The sequence below is a fragment of the Ziziphus jujuba genome, chromosome 3 (genome assembly GCF_031755915.1).
Source record: "Ziziphus jujuba cultivar Dongzao chromosome 3, ASM3175591v1".
Classification (NCBI taxonomy): domain Eukaryota; kingdom Viridiplantae; phylum Streptophyta; class Magnoliopsida; order Rosales; family Rhamnaceae; genus Ziziphus; species Ziziphus jujuba.
The window spans coordinates 14,933,663-14,949,773 of record NC_083381.1 but is presented as its reverse complement, the minus strand read 5'-3'; the positions used below and the strand labels follow the sequence as shown (position 1 = coordinate 14,949,773).

Below are 16,111 nucleotides of genomic sequence, written 5' to 3'. Positions count from 1 at the left end.
AAGACAAAAAAAATCTAAACAAAATTGACGGCCCCAGCTTTAATGCTTTTATACATCTAAGAGTATTGCAACCCATTGCAACCAAATGATGCAAAAATCGAATCAAATATTAATTTCTCTCTTATCCGTTGCACAATCTTTAACATTTAAAAATATATATTTTTCTTTTATTCCTTTTTATCTATATTTTATATATTTTTTTTCTAATTCTCAACTTCATATTTATTTCATCAATTGCCGCACGTACAATTTTTTTTTCATATTAATCCAATAATATGTTTTATTATTTAAGAAAATTGTAGAAACTAATATATTAATATTAAAAATTTTAGTATTACTGTTTTTATATTATAATTAACATTTTGTTTCATTTACAAATTAAATTTACTCCATATAAAATTAAAAATATAGAACAAATGGAAGAATTTTTTTTTTTTTTTTTTACCAAAAAGCAATTGATTTTGCTCAAAATATACTTTTTGATAAAAATTATAAAATTACTATAATATTGAAAATCGTTTTGTAAATTTTAAAAATTTAAATAAAAAATGACATTAAGATGAAAAAAACAATAATGTTCAAAATATGGTGCAAAATTATTTATTACGCCAAAATGATGCAGCTTTTGCTGCAAAGTTGGAGCAACTTCCACAAGTTGCGCCAAATTTTATGTTTTTGTGCTATAGTAGTGCATGGTGGTAGATGCTCTAAGATGTTGTTGTTATTATTATTATTCTTGGGTTTGGGGATTAAATCATTGATCGAGAAAATAAAGGCTTTGGACCAAGGCATAAATTTTTGACAAATCATTTTAGTTTTCATAAAGGGTACATCTAAAAAAAAAAAAAAAAGAAGAAAAGAGGAAAAAATATTTTGCATAAGCAATAAAAAAATTATAGATAGTTAAAATTATCATTTATACGCAGTTTGATGTACTTATCCAGCAATCAAAATGGCGTTTGTCATGTATTTTGATAAATAGAAATATTAACTATTATTTGTTCTTAATTTTTTTATATTTATTTTTTAATACAGAGTGTATATTTCTCTTTAAAAGATAAACTTTAAAAAGTTTTAGTAAAGAAAAATGGTGGATTATACAACTACTTTGGTTGTCACATGGAAATGGACATGGATGAGGTTTCCCTGTGTAACAATGAGAATGAACTAAATTTTTTTTTTTTTTCCATACATATCTAATTTTTTATGGAAAGAATTTGCGGAACATAGAGATTAAAAGAATTTATGACAGCATAAAAAGTGTCTTTCTAACTTTACGAATAAGGAATAAATAAATAAATAAATAAATAAAAATAAAGAAGTATACCTACTAAAAGCAATTATTTTTCAATAGGGAAAAAATAATAAATAAATAAATAGAGCAGGAGCAATTAATCCACTCCAAAATCAACTCCAACCTACTCTTTACATGTTCCAGGCCCAAAATATATAATACCTTATTTTAAAAAAAACAAAACATAAACTCGCAGGTGGCAGACATATAAGCATATAAGCATGCTTGTTTCCTCCTATAATCTAAAAATATCTAATGTCCAACATACTCAGTAGCAGGATATATAAGCCTCAAGGAAGCACAACACAAACCAAGGAAATAATCTAAAGTGGTGGGTGAATCCGTCCACTTTCTTTCCCTCGAGCGAGTTCATTGGGTTTGATTTAGTGGCAAGGATTTTATTCCTTTGAATTGGGACCCTGTGTCTAGTCCAAATATGCGTTCTCTGTTACTTTTGGATTGTTCTTTTGAATATAGTGTTTTCTTTTAATTAAAAAAAAAAAAAAAGGTGTGATTATTATTACTATCGATCCTTGGGAATGGGGATTAAAAATAGAAAACGAAGGCTTTGGACCAAGGTATAAATTTTTGACAAATCACTTTATTTTTCAAATAGGTATATAGAAAGAAAAAAAAAAAAAAAAAAACCAAAGGTACATAAGCAATGAAAAATTATAGATAATTAAAATTATCATTTATACACAGTTTGATGTATTTAATAAAAGATGATGTTTGTCAAATATTTTGATAAATAGAAATATTAACTATTATTTGTTCTTAATTTTCTTTTCTATATATATATATATATATATATACATACCGTATATTTCTCTTTAAAAGATACTTTAAGAACTTTTAGGAAAGAAGAATGGTGGATTATACAACTACTTCTGGGTGTCACATGCAAACGGACATGGACGTGGTTTCCCTATGTAACAATGAGAATGAACTAAAATTTTATGTTTCATTCGTGTCTAATTTTTTATTGAAAGAATTTGTGGAACACAGAGATAAAGATCTATCACAGCATAAAAAGTTCTAAATTTTTTAACATTGTAAACGTAACAAGTTATATTCACCCAAGAACGAAAAAAAAGTAGTAACATAATTACGTTTAGATTGATATCAATATCGGTTAAAATATGATCAATATATAAATGCATATCTCTGTTATAAAAAAAAAAAAGAATGGAAGAAAGAATAACAAAGAGACTTGAATGTGATTTGGCTTATTCCAAATAGTAAAAAATAAAAAAAAGGGGGTCAAATATTGACCCACATCCACAAAACCCAAGACCTATCTTTTCATCGAACTTCATTGCTTATAACTCATGAACAAACACCTTTAGTTATAGATGTAGAGAATATGTAATAAAATAAATCATTAATCCGATTTAATTTGATAAATTAAGAAAATAATAAAGTTAATCCATCACAAACACAACTGATTATGTTGACTTTTAAATTTGTAATCTCCAATATTGCAATTGCAAATCTATAGTCTACATAGGGAAAACTTATTTTGACCACCCCCCACCCCCTTTAACGATAACGATTACGGTCTTGTGATTCCCAAATTATCATTTCCTTTTCAACAGACAAATATTGAGTACCTAAAAATCAGAAGCAAAAATGTCCAGACCAGATCATAATCGGATCATGGTGCACAATTTCCACACATTTAGCATTGTGTCTGCACTTGGGAGGCAAGGAGACGAATAGCTTTCATTCTTGTTGAGCTCTTGCTTTTGCAATGCATTGCATGGAAAAGACGCCCTCAAATCCTTTACCTTCTGCCTCAACTCATCCATTTTCCTTGCCTACAAAAGCAAACCACCTTGAATAGACTTCAAAATAAAACAAATATTACCACACTAGTCAAATAACATTCACATACCTTTATGGTTGATATGAGACACAATGTGCATTGCTCATGCTCAAATCTTCCTCATTATGGATGGAAAGACCAATCATGCTCCAGTGCAATTTAAACATCCTGTTCCTGCAGAAAATTTCAGCGTCTTATACTCAAGACAATGTAAAACACAATGTCTTTTCATTAATGGGTAATATGTGGCTTTTATTACCAGATATAATTAAAGAAGGAAACTTAAAACACTGCTGACTTTGATAGCTAGACCAGAGATGATTGAATAGCTGTGAGAGAAGCGGACAGCCCATCTTCCAGTACTCATGTGCTGCAATTGGAAGAATTGAAGTTTAGTAGTTTCTTGGATAGGGATTCAAATCCAAGATCTTTGAAGAAATCAAAGAGTCTGAGGTATCAAGCAGTATTTACTTGAACAAGGAGCTGGTCTAGAAGTGCTCAAACATGCTAACCATACAAGAAGAAATGGACCGTGTTAATATGGATGCTGAATATCATGTCAAATAATTCATTTCTTAAATGGTTTAAATGAAATAATAAGCTAGTACAACTGCGTTCATTTAAGCAAAGAGAAGAGAAACTTAACTCTTTGATCAATAAATGTGAGCTACCTACAATGAAAATTAGAGTATGCTAATAACACAATCTTTCTTACAAAACCAATACATTGTATGACAAGACGATGACAAAGAGAACATATATAATAACAGATATGACACTTTGGAAAGTAAAAAACACCAATTTGTAAATATTTTGGACTGGAAAATGTAAAATTAGAATCTTTTTTAGTAAAAGAGTGTATTGCATGACAAGCAGTGACACTTCTGCATGATGCTGATCATATAAAACTCGACCAAAGCCATAGTAATGGACATTTTTAGCCAGATAGTCGAATAAGAAAAGTAGAAAGACCTTTTGTGGAAGCACTGCAAATGATAGCAGGAATAAATACTCACAATCTTAAATTCCATTTATGCATATGATATTTAAGAATGCTGGAGAGTTGAGTACTTGCAGATTCCCATTGCACACAAATGTAAGAACTCCTTTCCCTGGAAATGTTATGCAATTTTAAATTGAAGGTAATCCATCTTCTGGAAATAACAGCATGTTTTTGTTTACTGTCAGAATCACAAAAGTATCATGAGTCCACATAATATCTAAAATTTGATTAAATACAAACGGCATTTAATCTTGCAAGAGACTAGAGAATCCACTCCAGCAACAAGAAAAAATGTGAACCACCTCTAGCAACCATTAGCACATGGATACAGTATGAAACGCTCAAACCATAAAACTCTGAAATTGAAAAATACTAATTGAGGATACCAATAACCCTTTACAGATAATAGGTTAGACATCAATCACATATATTCAAAGCAACTACACAAAGAAATAAATTGCAGAGTATTTGATACAAATGCATAGCGGTATGGGGACAGAAAAATAATAGTAGCTTTAAATAGACTAAAGAATAAAAAAATACCTGAAAATTTGTAGACAGAGGGACACATGTATGTGTTCAGTTCAGTGTAGATCATATGTACTCATTATTTATGCGTATGCGAGAGATACGAGCAATCTTGGACCAATCTTGCCCTGTATCTCTTTGGCACCGTTCATTTAGCAAACGGCAAGAAAGGATATCCAACTGAGAGAGAGAAGCAGGAAATCCTTCTTCTGGTAAGCAACTGAGCTGATCACAATAGTAAATACTCAAGTCTCTTAGGGAGGTGAGTTGTCTAAAGGCCATGCCATTTAGGGATCTAAGTTTATTAAGTTTAGACAGCTTGAGAGAAGTCAGTGTCAACGGAATTTGCCCTTCCTCTGGAAATGAATTCATCACTTCATCTATGCAGTTGAAGTCTAAAGATGTAAGAGATGTAAGTCTTTGCAGATTCCACTGCATGCGAACCATGAAGAGCTTCCCACAACCACCAATTGAAAGTGATTTCAAATTTGAAGGCCATCCCTCATCCAAAAAAGATTCCAGGTTTGTGCATCCAAAGAGTTGAATCGTATGTATCCTAGTAGGCATTCTTCTCTCTGGAAATGACACCAATTCTGGATAATCACGTATGCGCAAGGAACAAAGTGATGGAAGTTGTTTACTTAGAAGTGCAGCCACCACTTGTTGTTGACATTTCATGATGCAAAGACATGTCAAGGATCGCAGAGTATCAGGGAAGTAGACCTCATTTAAAGTCAAGGATGGACAATCCATTAAATTAAGTTCCTTGAGCTGTGCAAAAACTTCACCTTCCGGACATGACCACTCCTTCCACTGAGGCATACATTTGAAACTCAATGTTTCTAAAGACTTAAATGGTCTAGCCACTGGAGACAAACCGCTGGTATAGAATTCATCACCTATTTTCTCCACCATATCAAATCCATCAACGGTAAGGTATTTCAAGGATGGTATCTGTCCAAGTGGTGGTAAATTGTGACATTTTTTACATTTACTTAGCCACATGAATTCTATACGGGAAAATGAAGGGTCTCCTATCCAATCTGAGAAGTTAATACCTCCATAATTTATAATAGATAGTCGCTCAAGATCTGTTTGTGGTTGAAGTCTGTTAAGTACCTCTCGGGCTTTCTGTGAGTCATTATTATCACCCCATTCCAAACTCAGATCAGTAATACATTTATTATCTTTCAAATTAGCTTCCAAAACATCATCAACATTTTCTACCTTTTCAAGGCTTCTAATACTAAGATTACCACGCAGATCTTGAAGCTCACCCAACATTTTAATACTAGATCCACTGTTCGTGCCTACAACAAAATCACTTAATATTTCCAAATTTCTCAAGCTGGATATTTGCAGTGGTGTCTCTCTTAAAGATGTATCACTAATATCCAAGCGACGCAAGTTAATCAACTTTTCAATATTGGTTGGTAAATGAGTAAGCTTTCTGCAAGATCCCAATAACAGAGTATGCAAACTGTGCAAATTACAAACTGTATCGGGAATCTCTCCAACTTCTGTGTTAGATAAGTCCAAGTGTCTTAGATGCTTCAAATTGGCAATTGAATCAGGCAATCGACTAAGATTACTACATTTATATAATAATAAGGTTTGCAAATTGTACAAACTACAAATTGTACATGGTATTTCTTTAATTTCAGTCCAAGATAAATCCAAATACCTTAGAAGCTTCATTTTGCCAATTGAATCAAGCAACTTCATGTCAGCAACAACTCGATGCAAAGAAAGCACTCTTAAGCATTGAAATTTTTCCAACCTTTTATGATGTATCAAGAATCTTTCATTCACTTCATTCCCTTTATCCAGATGCAGCAGAGTACGAAGTACTTTATTTTCAGATAAATCCTTTAATTTCCTCATATCACGAATCTTATACGCCTTCCATGACAAATGACGAATCTTGTTTAAAGGGACTTTTGAGTAATTATCATTAAACCTCAAACAAGATTCACCTGCTACAAATGTAGCCAAATCATTCAAAAGATCATGCATGGTAAAACCACAAGTACTAATTTTCTGAAATAATGACCTTGATGCTAGATCATCAAAGTACTCCTCTCCAACTTCTTCTAGCGTCTTATTATTTTGGGGTAGTAAAAGGTCTTCTGCCATCCATAAAAAAACCAATATCTCTTTTTGAAATTCATATCCTTTGGGAAAAATTGAACAGTAAGCAAAACACTGTTTTAAATGTGGAGGTAAATAATAGTAACTCAGCCAAAGAGCTGGAAGAATTTTGCACTCTTCTTGAGGTAAATCCCATATCTCATTCTGCAATACATTTTTCCATTTCCTGGGATTTAGTTCGGTATTTAGAAGACCAGCAAGTGATTTTACTGCCAATGGAAGACCTTTACATTTCTTAACAATTTGTATACCAATTTCGTTCAACTTTGGATATGCACTTGGCTCCACATTATTGAAGGCCTGTTTTGAAAATAACTGCCAACAATCTTCTTCTGATAATAATTGTAGGGAATGATTTGGGACGGTACCCATCTTTGCTGCAATGCTTTTATTGCGTGTCGTCACAACAATCTTGCTTCCAGATGCTGCAGATTCCAATGGACTCTTTAACTCACCCCAGTTTTTAGAATTCAAATTCCAGACATCATCCAGAACAAGAAGAACTCTTTTTCTTTCCAAAAACTTCTTCAGTTCAAGTTGAAGTTCAAAAGTTTCCTCAATATAACAATTTTTCGAGCCGGTGACTCTCTCATAAATCGTTTTCGTCAATGTGAAAACATTAGATTCATCAGACACTGTAATCCATGCTTTGATATCAAAAGGTTTTTCAATCAAGCTGTCAATTTCCAGACTTGAGCAAGACAAGTCTTGCCAATCCCACCCATGCCCACAATGGGAATTACACATAGTTTATCACCACTTTCTACAACATCAGACACCAACAAGTTAAAAATGGCCAACTTATCATCATCCCTTCCATAAATATTACGTCCTTCAACCAGTATAGTTTCACATGATCTGCGGAAATTCCTGGTTTCAACACCTTCTCTCAAACCAAGAATATCTTTCTGTCCAACAGTATATTCTAGCATCTCAAGGATTTCCCTTATCCTTTCTTCTAATTTCTTACAAGTGATTCTAGATGGGAAAAAGTTGCGTACCTTGAACACTATGCTGCTTCTAGACTGATCTTGACCTTGACCTTGAAATGCGTCAGGCTTAATCTCAAACACCAAGTCCTCTGCATCGTAGATTGTGTCTTTGAGCTTATCAAGCCACTGTCTCACATTTGGGTTTTTGATCTGTTTAGCCTCTGCATCATTCAGTACTCCATTAACTGACCATAACATCGTCTCCAACTTCTTGACCAGCCCATCGTTGACTTTGTTTCTATGGACGAAGTCGATGAAGAATGGCATCCTGCGACACAGCTCCTGAAGGGAAACGGAGAGGTAAGCTCCACCCACCACTTCAGCAGCCATAAATTTTTGGTTTTTTGAAAAAGATGAAGCTCAGAATTGGAAACTGAGAGTTGGGTTTCGTTTGTGAATGATCTCAAAAGCTTTTCCTTCTTTGTCTGCTCGATTTTCTTTTGTATTTTCGGTGCTCTTTTTATCCAGCTGGGTTCAAGGGTTTTTTTTTTAATTATTATTATTATTATTATTATTTTTAATGAACGCTGCGTTCCAGTATTTGAGAAGTATGCATACTTCCTGTTTCACAACTAACTACTGCTTTCTTCCTAAGCAAAAAAAAAAAAACTAACTACAACTTTCTCTTACCTCTTTCTACTCTTTTTTACCAAAATTAAACAAATAAATAAATAAAATAACTCCTAGTCTACTACTGATTATGGGCTCAAAAACTATGCCAATAGCCCCAGGTTACAAAGTAATACAGTAATAGTAAGAAAAACAATTGTGAAAAGGGAACAATATTTTAGGCTTTAATAGAAATAAATGCCGTATGGAGGGTTTCAAATGAGGTAGTGTAATTCGTATATTTTTAACAAAACACAATCTACAATTACCCGCAAAAACAAAAAAACTAAAAAAGGAAAAGAAGACACCCACACGCAGAATCCGGTGACATCAGAATTCATCGAAACAGAGTTTGGCACACTTTTGCATAATAATTAGGTTTCTTACCTGTTACAAGCTCAATAAAAGATTATAAAATAGAAAAAAAATAAAAAATGAAGTTCATTTTGACAAATATTTTTTCTTCATTATATATGTTATCAAACGAAACCTAAATTGTATTTGATCAATTTTAAGTCTCTTAATATTTTGCCTTTAAATTAATAGGCACTTGGTTAATTCTTGAAATTTGAAATATATAACATTACGTATCATACTCAGATCTCCCTGGCAAAGCAAAAGAAACCGCAAGTTTAAAACTACAACTGAACTGCACCATCTTTTGCTTCACATGCAATGTAATTATATCAACATTCATAGGAGAAAGAAATTACAAAAAATGAAACTTTTACAGTGTTGAATACATATTTAAATTCTATTTGCTATTCAATAAGCGTGCTACACCTTTATATTGAGATCCTCATCTAATAGATAGAAAACACAACTGTTTCCAACTGCATAGATAACTCCCAGTTGAGGTGTGATGATTTGACACTGATTCTCTTTTTTTTTTTTGGGTAATGGATTTGGCACTGAATTTGTTGCTCAAAAGCTGGAGCAATTATGTTATAAGTTGCTGCCTCCCAGACAGCTATGCAGCTGATGTGATATAACAGATAGCCAACTTAATCCTGATCCTAACACGAGAGAACTGGAACCTCAAACCCTGTAAAGAGTTCATTAAAGTTGATGAGAAACAATGTAAAAAGAACCTTTTATACGTATATGCAATATATCAGTTCAGACAGATATAAGTTTATCAAAGCAGTTGCAAAGGTTACAAGTGAAAATTCTGACATTGAAAACATAAAGAACAGAGCAACAACCAGAATTGTTAAATGAAAGGAGGCACTACAGCAACAAATATACGGCATACTAAAATTTTAACAAAGAAATTATGGTTGGCAGTACCATGCTGTGATATGCTTTAACCATCCGTAAACTCCTGCAGAAGAAGTCCAAGTTCTTAGATTGAAGCTGTCATAAAGTACACAATATCATTTCATTAGTGGATGGATTAAAAAAGCCCAAAATTTAAACACACGAAATAAATACATTTGGCAGAAGATCCTCACTGCCATAGGCCAGAGACATTGATTATATAACAGTGACAAGGTTGGGAGCTAATCCCTCAGCAATCATGTGCAGCAATTCAAAGAAATGAAGTTTTATAGTGATCTTGGATATAGATTAAAATTCCAAACGGAATTTGAAGGAATCAAAGAGTCTGCTACACTACAATGGTCAAGTAAGTGCAAGAACTAATCAATGTGAGGCATGAAAGCTTGACAGTATTGAATCAGCCATTGTGTTAATAATATATTTTGGATTCAAACATTATCACAAGTTTAAGAAAACTTGGAACTGAAATCTTATCACAAGTTTAATTAAAATACCAAGGAACAGAAGTTTATAATACGCAAACCACAAAAGAAGAAATGGACTGCATGAAAATGAATATTGAATATCCTATTAATTCACTTCACGAAGGGTTTAAATGAAACAATAAGCTAGTACAGCTACTTTTATTTAAGCAAAAGTGTAGAGAATCTTACTTGGTGGTTTTTCTATATGTGAGCCACCTCCAATGAGAATGAGAGCATAGCGTATGACGCTTCAAGAATAAAAGCATTGAACTGAAATTTTTTTTGGACTGGAAAACATAAATGGGGACCTTTCTTTCAAAGATAATGCATTAAGCAGGGACGCATCAGTTTGATGCTGATCGCATCAGTTTCGAATTGAGCCATAGTAGAGGACATTTATAGCTAGATAGTCAAATGAGAAAGAGAAGTGGAAAACCCTTATCCCGACAAGCACTGGTATGGATAAAAGAAAGAAATTCTCAACTGTCTAGGTAGCCTCACCTGCCGCAAGGAAATGAAAGTAACTTAATTTATGCATCTGATACTTAAGAATACAGATAAGATGAGAAATCCTACTGTATATGAATGTGCCAAGAGGTTTCTGAATCTAGAAATGGTATGCAATTGGGAATTTGAAGGCAAATTCCATAGTGGGAATCACAGAAGTATCATGAATGCACATGAAAATGTATGTGACTCTGAATGGTTGCAACTGATTTCTTCTAGCAAAAATTCAGAGATCCACTTGAGTAATAAGAAAAACTATGAACCATCTCCAGCAACCACTTGAAGTAAAAAATTAAGGTTTGAATTTAAAATTACTACTAAGGATACCCCAATTCTTTTCAGATAGATCAGTCATCAACCATATATCTTCACAGGAATATATTCATTAAAAACACACACACACACACACACACTCACACACCCCGAAATGCAGAGTATTTGAAACAAGTGAATAAGAAATGAAGGAAGAAATTCTAGAATGAATGACAATATTGAATTCATCTAAGAAAAAAATTTTAATTATAAAATCAAAGATTGTTGAGGAACTACCAGAAAAATTCTAGAAAAGGACATGCTTGTACACACTGCATCATATCAATTTTGGATTTATGCGTATGAGAGGGATGTGAGCAATCCTGGGCCAATCCTCCCCTATCTCTCTTTGGCACCTTGGATTTAGAAAACGACACCAGTCAATAGTCAATTGAGAAAGAGAAGCAGGCAGCCCTTCTTCAGGCATGCATGGCAACTGCGGGCAGTATGAAATTGACAATTTTTTAAGGGAGTCAAGCTGTCCAAAGGCCTTGCCACTTATGGATTGAAGATTATCAAGACAATTCAGATGAAGAGAACTCAGAGTGGCAGGCAACCCTTCTTCTGGCATGCATCGCAACTGCTGGCAATATGAAATTGACAACTCTTCAAGGGAGGTAAGCTGTTGAAGGGCTTTGCCATTCAGGGATTTAAGGTTATGAAGACGGCATAAGGTGAGAGAAGTCAGAGTGTCGGGAAGTTGGCCTAGCTCTGGAAATGAATCCACCACTTCATCTATGCAGCTGATGTCTAAAGATGTAAGAGAGGTGAGTGTTTGCAGGTTCGACTGCATGTTGGATGCAAACAGCTTTCCACAACTGCCAATTGAAAGTGATTTTAAATTTGGAGGCCATCCCTCTTTTGAAAATGACTTGAGATTTTCGCACCCACAAATTTCAATAATATGTATATTAGTGGGTAATCTCCTCTCTGGAAATGACTCCAACTCAGGACAATAACCTATGTACAAGGACCTGAGTGATGGAAGTTGAACACTTAGGAATGAAGCCACCACCTGTAGTTGGCATTTTGAGATGCAAAGATACGTCAAGGATGGAAGGGAATCAGGGAAGCAGGTAGCATTTAACATCAAGGATGGGCAATCCATTAAATGGAGCTCCGTAAGCTGTGAGAAAACTTCACCTTCCAGACATAACCACTCCTTCCACCACGGCATAAATTTGAAACTCAATTTTTCTAAAGACTTGAATGGTTTAGCCACTGTAGATGAACCACTGATACAAAATTCCTTACCAATACTCTCCACCATATCAAATCCATCAATGCTAAGGGATTTCAAAGATGGTAGCTGTCCAAGTGGTGGCAAATTGTAACATTTTCTACAATTACTTAGCCACAAGTATACTAAACAGGAAAATGAATGTTCTCCCACCCAATCTGAGAAGCTTATACCACCATAATTTATAATAGATAGTTGCTCAAGATCTACGAGTGTTTTAAGTCTATTAAGAACCTCCAGTGCTTTCTGTGAATCGCTGGTATCATCCTCCCATTCCAAACTCAGATCAGTAATACACATCTTGTATTTTAGAACGCCCTGTGAAACATCATCAACATTTGCTACCTTTTCAAGGCTTCTAATACTAAGATTATCACACATATCTCGGAGCTCATCCAACGCTTCAATACCAGACCCACTGTTATTGGCTACAACAAAATCACCTATTATCTTCAGATATCTCAAGTTGTATATCTGCAGTGGCATCTGTCTTAAAGAAGTGTCACGAATATCCAAGTGGTGCAAGTTGATCAGTCTTTCCATATTGCTTGGTAAACATGTAAGCTTTCTACAGGATCCCAATAACAGAGTGTGCAAATTGTGCAAATTACACATTTCATCCGGAATCTCTTCGACTTGAGTGTTACACAAATCCAAGTGCCTTAGATGCTTCATATTGCCAATTGAATCTGGCAAGTGATTAAGATTACTGCAATACTGTAATAATAGTGTCTGCAAATTGTACAAACAACAAATTGTATTAGGTATTTCATTAATTTCAGTCCAAGATAAATCCAAATACCTTAGAAGCTTCAATTTGCCAATTGAATCAAGCAACTTTGTAACCCCATCAACTCGATGCAAAGAAAGCACTCTTAAGTACTGGAAATTTTGCAATCCTTTAGGCATCAAGAACTTCTTGTTCAATCCATATGATCCATCCACTTGCACTAGACTGCGCAATATATTAGTTTTAGATACATCCTTTAACTTCAAGATACTATTTGGCTCATCTCCTGTCCATGATAAATGATGAATCTCCCTTAAGAGGATTCCCGAGTAATTGTCTTCCAACCTTGAACAATATTCTCTTGATACAAGTTGAGCCAAATCATGCACAAGGTCATGCATAGTAAAACCATAAAATTTACTTTTGTGAAAGAATGACCTTGATGTTAGATCAACAAAGTACTCCTCTCCAATTTCTTCTAGCATCTTACCGTTTTGTGGAAGCAAAAGACCTTCTGCCATCCATAATAAAATTAATTTTTCTTTTTGAAATTCATAACCTTTGGGAAAAATTGAACAGTAAGCAAAGCACCTTTTGAGATGTGGAGGCAAATAACAGTAGCTCAGCCATAGAGCCCCAAGAACATTACAATGTTCACGAGATAAACCCCATGCCTCGTTCTTCAGTACATTATTCCAACTAGTGGTATTCATTTCAGTACGCAGAAGACCAGCAAGCAATTTTATTGCTAAAGGAAGACCATTGCACTTTTTAACTATCTGCCTACCAATTTTATCCAGACCATGTGGCTTTACCTTATTATTATTGAAAACATGTCTTGAAAATAACCGCCAACTATCTTTCTCGGATAATAGTTGAAGGCAATGAGTTGGGGCACTAGTACCAAAATTTGATGCAATATATTTATCTTGTGTCGTCACAACAATCTTACTTCCAGATACTACAGATTCAAATGACCTCTTAAACAAATACCAGACTGGAAATGTCATGTCCCAAACATTGTCAAGAACAAGAAGAATCTTTTTCCCTCGAAAAAACTCCTCCAACTTAAGTTGAAATTCAACTATATTCTGGATACGGCAATTTTTCAAACCAGTGACCGTCTCATAAATTGCTTTTAACAAGGTGAAAAGATTGTAGTCATTGGACACAGTTATCCATGCTTTGATATCAAAACGTTTGATAGTGTCAATATCTCCGTAGACAAGCTGAGCAAGAGTGGTCTTACCAATTCCACTCACGCCCTCAATGGAAATTACACATACCTTATCGCCACCTTCTTCTCCATCATCAGATGACAACGCCTTAATGACGGCTCTCCTATCAGCATCCCTTCCATAAATACAATAAGATTCTTCCCCTTCCTCCTCCACCTCCATTGTAGCAGCAGTAGCAGTGTTAGTAGTTTCCGATGACGTGGTTGTTGTTGTTGTTCCAACTTCAACATCTTCTCTCAAACCAAGCACATCTTTTTGTCTGACACTAAATTCTAGCCTGTTAAGAATCTGCAGTATCCTCTGGTGGTGGTGTTCTTGTTTTTTCTCACCACTGGAACCGGATCTAGATTCGCTTTTAATCCGCAATATTTCCTGAATTCTTCTGTTGTATATTGTTGCTAGTCCTCTTTTAGGAGGATGTCTACTAGTAATCTTGAGAATTCTGCTGGTTCCAGCTCCGATGGTCCTTCCACGGTGTTCGGATTCACCTAATGCTTCGGTGTGGATTTCATAGACCAACCCTTTTGCATCGTTGACAGCGTCGTTGACGTCTTGAAGCCATTGTTTTACGGCCTTGTCTGTCATTTGCTTCTTCTCGGCATCATACGCAATTCTACCAACTGATGATAATGTAATCTCCAACTTGTTAATTTCACTTTCTAGTTTCTTTTCACGAACGAATTCAACCACCTCCCCACAAGCAATCCAGTCAAATAGCTGTTCAAGGGATGAAATAAGCGAGAGGAAAGGTCCACCCAACAGTTTGGCAGCCATGGCTGTTAGAAAGATGAAAGAGGTAAGACTAGTATGTCAGACTCGGATCAGAACATTAGAAACAGAGAAAGAGATAAATCTGATCCTGGGTTTCGGTTCTTGGAAAGTCAATAGCCCTAAAGCCGTTTCTTCACCTACTCTACCTTTCTAGTTTATAGGCAAATTTCATTTAAACGTCAATGAAACAGACCTTTTTTTTTTTTTTTTTTGTGTGTGAAATTATCCATTCATTTTAACCAGTATTTTATGATTTATTATTAGTGTGAAAATATAATTCTTATTTATTTTTTATTTTTATATTGGAGGTGGGGACTAGAAAGCCGTGGTTATTATTATTGATCCTGATCTTTAATTGTAAAACTCAAATTAACCAATAATAAATGACAATTGAAAATTTTGAAAAATTATATCTAATAATAATTAAAATAAAACTGAAATGGTTTAAATGGAATATTCTTTTAATTTATGCGTTACATTGCATCTTAATAGCAAAACAACACATGGTCATCTTAAGTGTATGTTTAATATGGTAGGAAAATATAAAGATAGAAAGAAATGGATGGAAAAACTAAGCGAATTTTGAATGGAATATCTATTAGTTCTATTCATTTAAAAAAAAAATTTACTACATTTAATGGATAAACATCTTTTCAAAAAAAAATCTTTTTCAAAAATGTTGTTCAAGAGATTTATTAAAATAAAATAACAGTGAAAAAAAATTATAAAAGCTTTTTAAAAGCATTTTTGATGATTGTGTTTGTTAAAATCTATATAATACAAAAATTAAAAAATATTATAATTAATATGGTGCGAAATCTATTTAATAGACAATTTTATTGAAAATTATTCTTAAATGATTCTGTTTTAAAGTAAAATCGGGGATGATGTATAATATTATAAATTGTTTGTTTTATTTTATTACTTATTTTATGGAATTTTTAGGTTGTCGTCGTTGGAATGTAACCACCATCATCGTCAATCATAAATTCCGGTTACCCTTGCACTTCAACATTATAATACTACTCGGTTAGACTTGAAATTCAACGACCTACTTGTTGGAATCATACATACAGCGAAAATCTGATCGAGATTGAAGAAACCATGTGATAAATTAATGTCATTATCCATTAATTTTTACTAACCTTTTATGCATAACCTTC

At 33.9% G+C, this 16,111-nt stretch overlaps 2 protein-coding genes and 1 long non-coding RNA gene across 4 annotated transcripts; all 3 read right to left on the bottom strand.

Annotated features, from left to right (window-relative positions):
- Positions 1 to 2,666: 2,666 nt before the first annotated feature.
- LOC107422430 (uncharacterized) lies at positions 2,667 to 4,653 on the bottom strand. The gene is made up of 4 exons (XR_009638343.1): positions 3,594 to 4,653; positions 3,382 to 3,492; positions 3,192 to 3,296; positions 2,667 to 3,114 (listed from the first exon to the last, which is right to left on the bottom strand). It is a non-coding gene; the product is annotated as an uncharacterized LOC107422430 (long non-coding RNA).
- Positions 4,654 to 4,719: 66 nt separating this feature from the next.
- Positions 4,720 to 8,126, bottom strand: LOC132799288 (putative disease resistance protein At3g14460). The gene is made up of 3 exons (XM_060815354.1): positions 7,526 to 8,126; positions 6,338 to 7,439; positions 4,720 to 6,244 (listed from the first exon to the last, which is right to left on the bottom strand). Exons 1-3 carry the CDS (start codon positions 8,124 to 8,126, stop codon positions 4,720 to 4,722), a joined length of 3,228 nt encoding a protein of 1,075 aa, XP_060671337.1.
- Positions 8,127 to 9,282: 1,156 nt separating this feature from the next.
- Positions 9,283 to 15,111, bottom strand: LOC107422419 (putative disease resistance RPP13-like protein 1). Of its 2 annotated transcripts, XM_048477577.2 has the most exons (4): positions 11,207 to 15,110; positions 10,340 to 10,651; positions 9,696 to 9,761; positions 9,283 to 9,450 (listed from the first exon to the last, which is right to left on the bottom strand). In XM_048477577.2, exon 1 carries the CDS (start codon positions 14,949 to 14,951, stop codon positions 11,247 to 11,249), a length of 3,705 nt encoding a protein of 1,234 aa, XP_048333534.2. In that variant the 5' UTR covers positions 14,952 to 15,110; the 3' UTR covers positions 9,283 to 9,450; positions 9,696 to 9,761; positions 10,340 to 10,651; positions 11,207 to 11,246. The 2 variants fall into 2 exon arrangements, with proteins under 2 accessions (XP_048333534.2, XP_048333535.2); XM_048477578.2 differs by lacking the exon at positions 10,340 to 10,651 and having other exon boundaries at positions 11,207 to 15,111.
- Between the last annotated feature and the right edge of the window lie 1,000 nt (positions 15,112 to 16,111).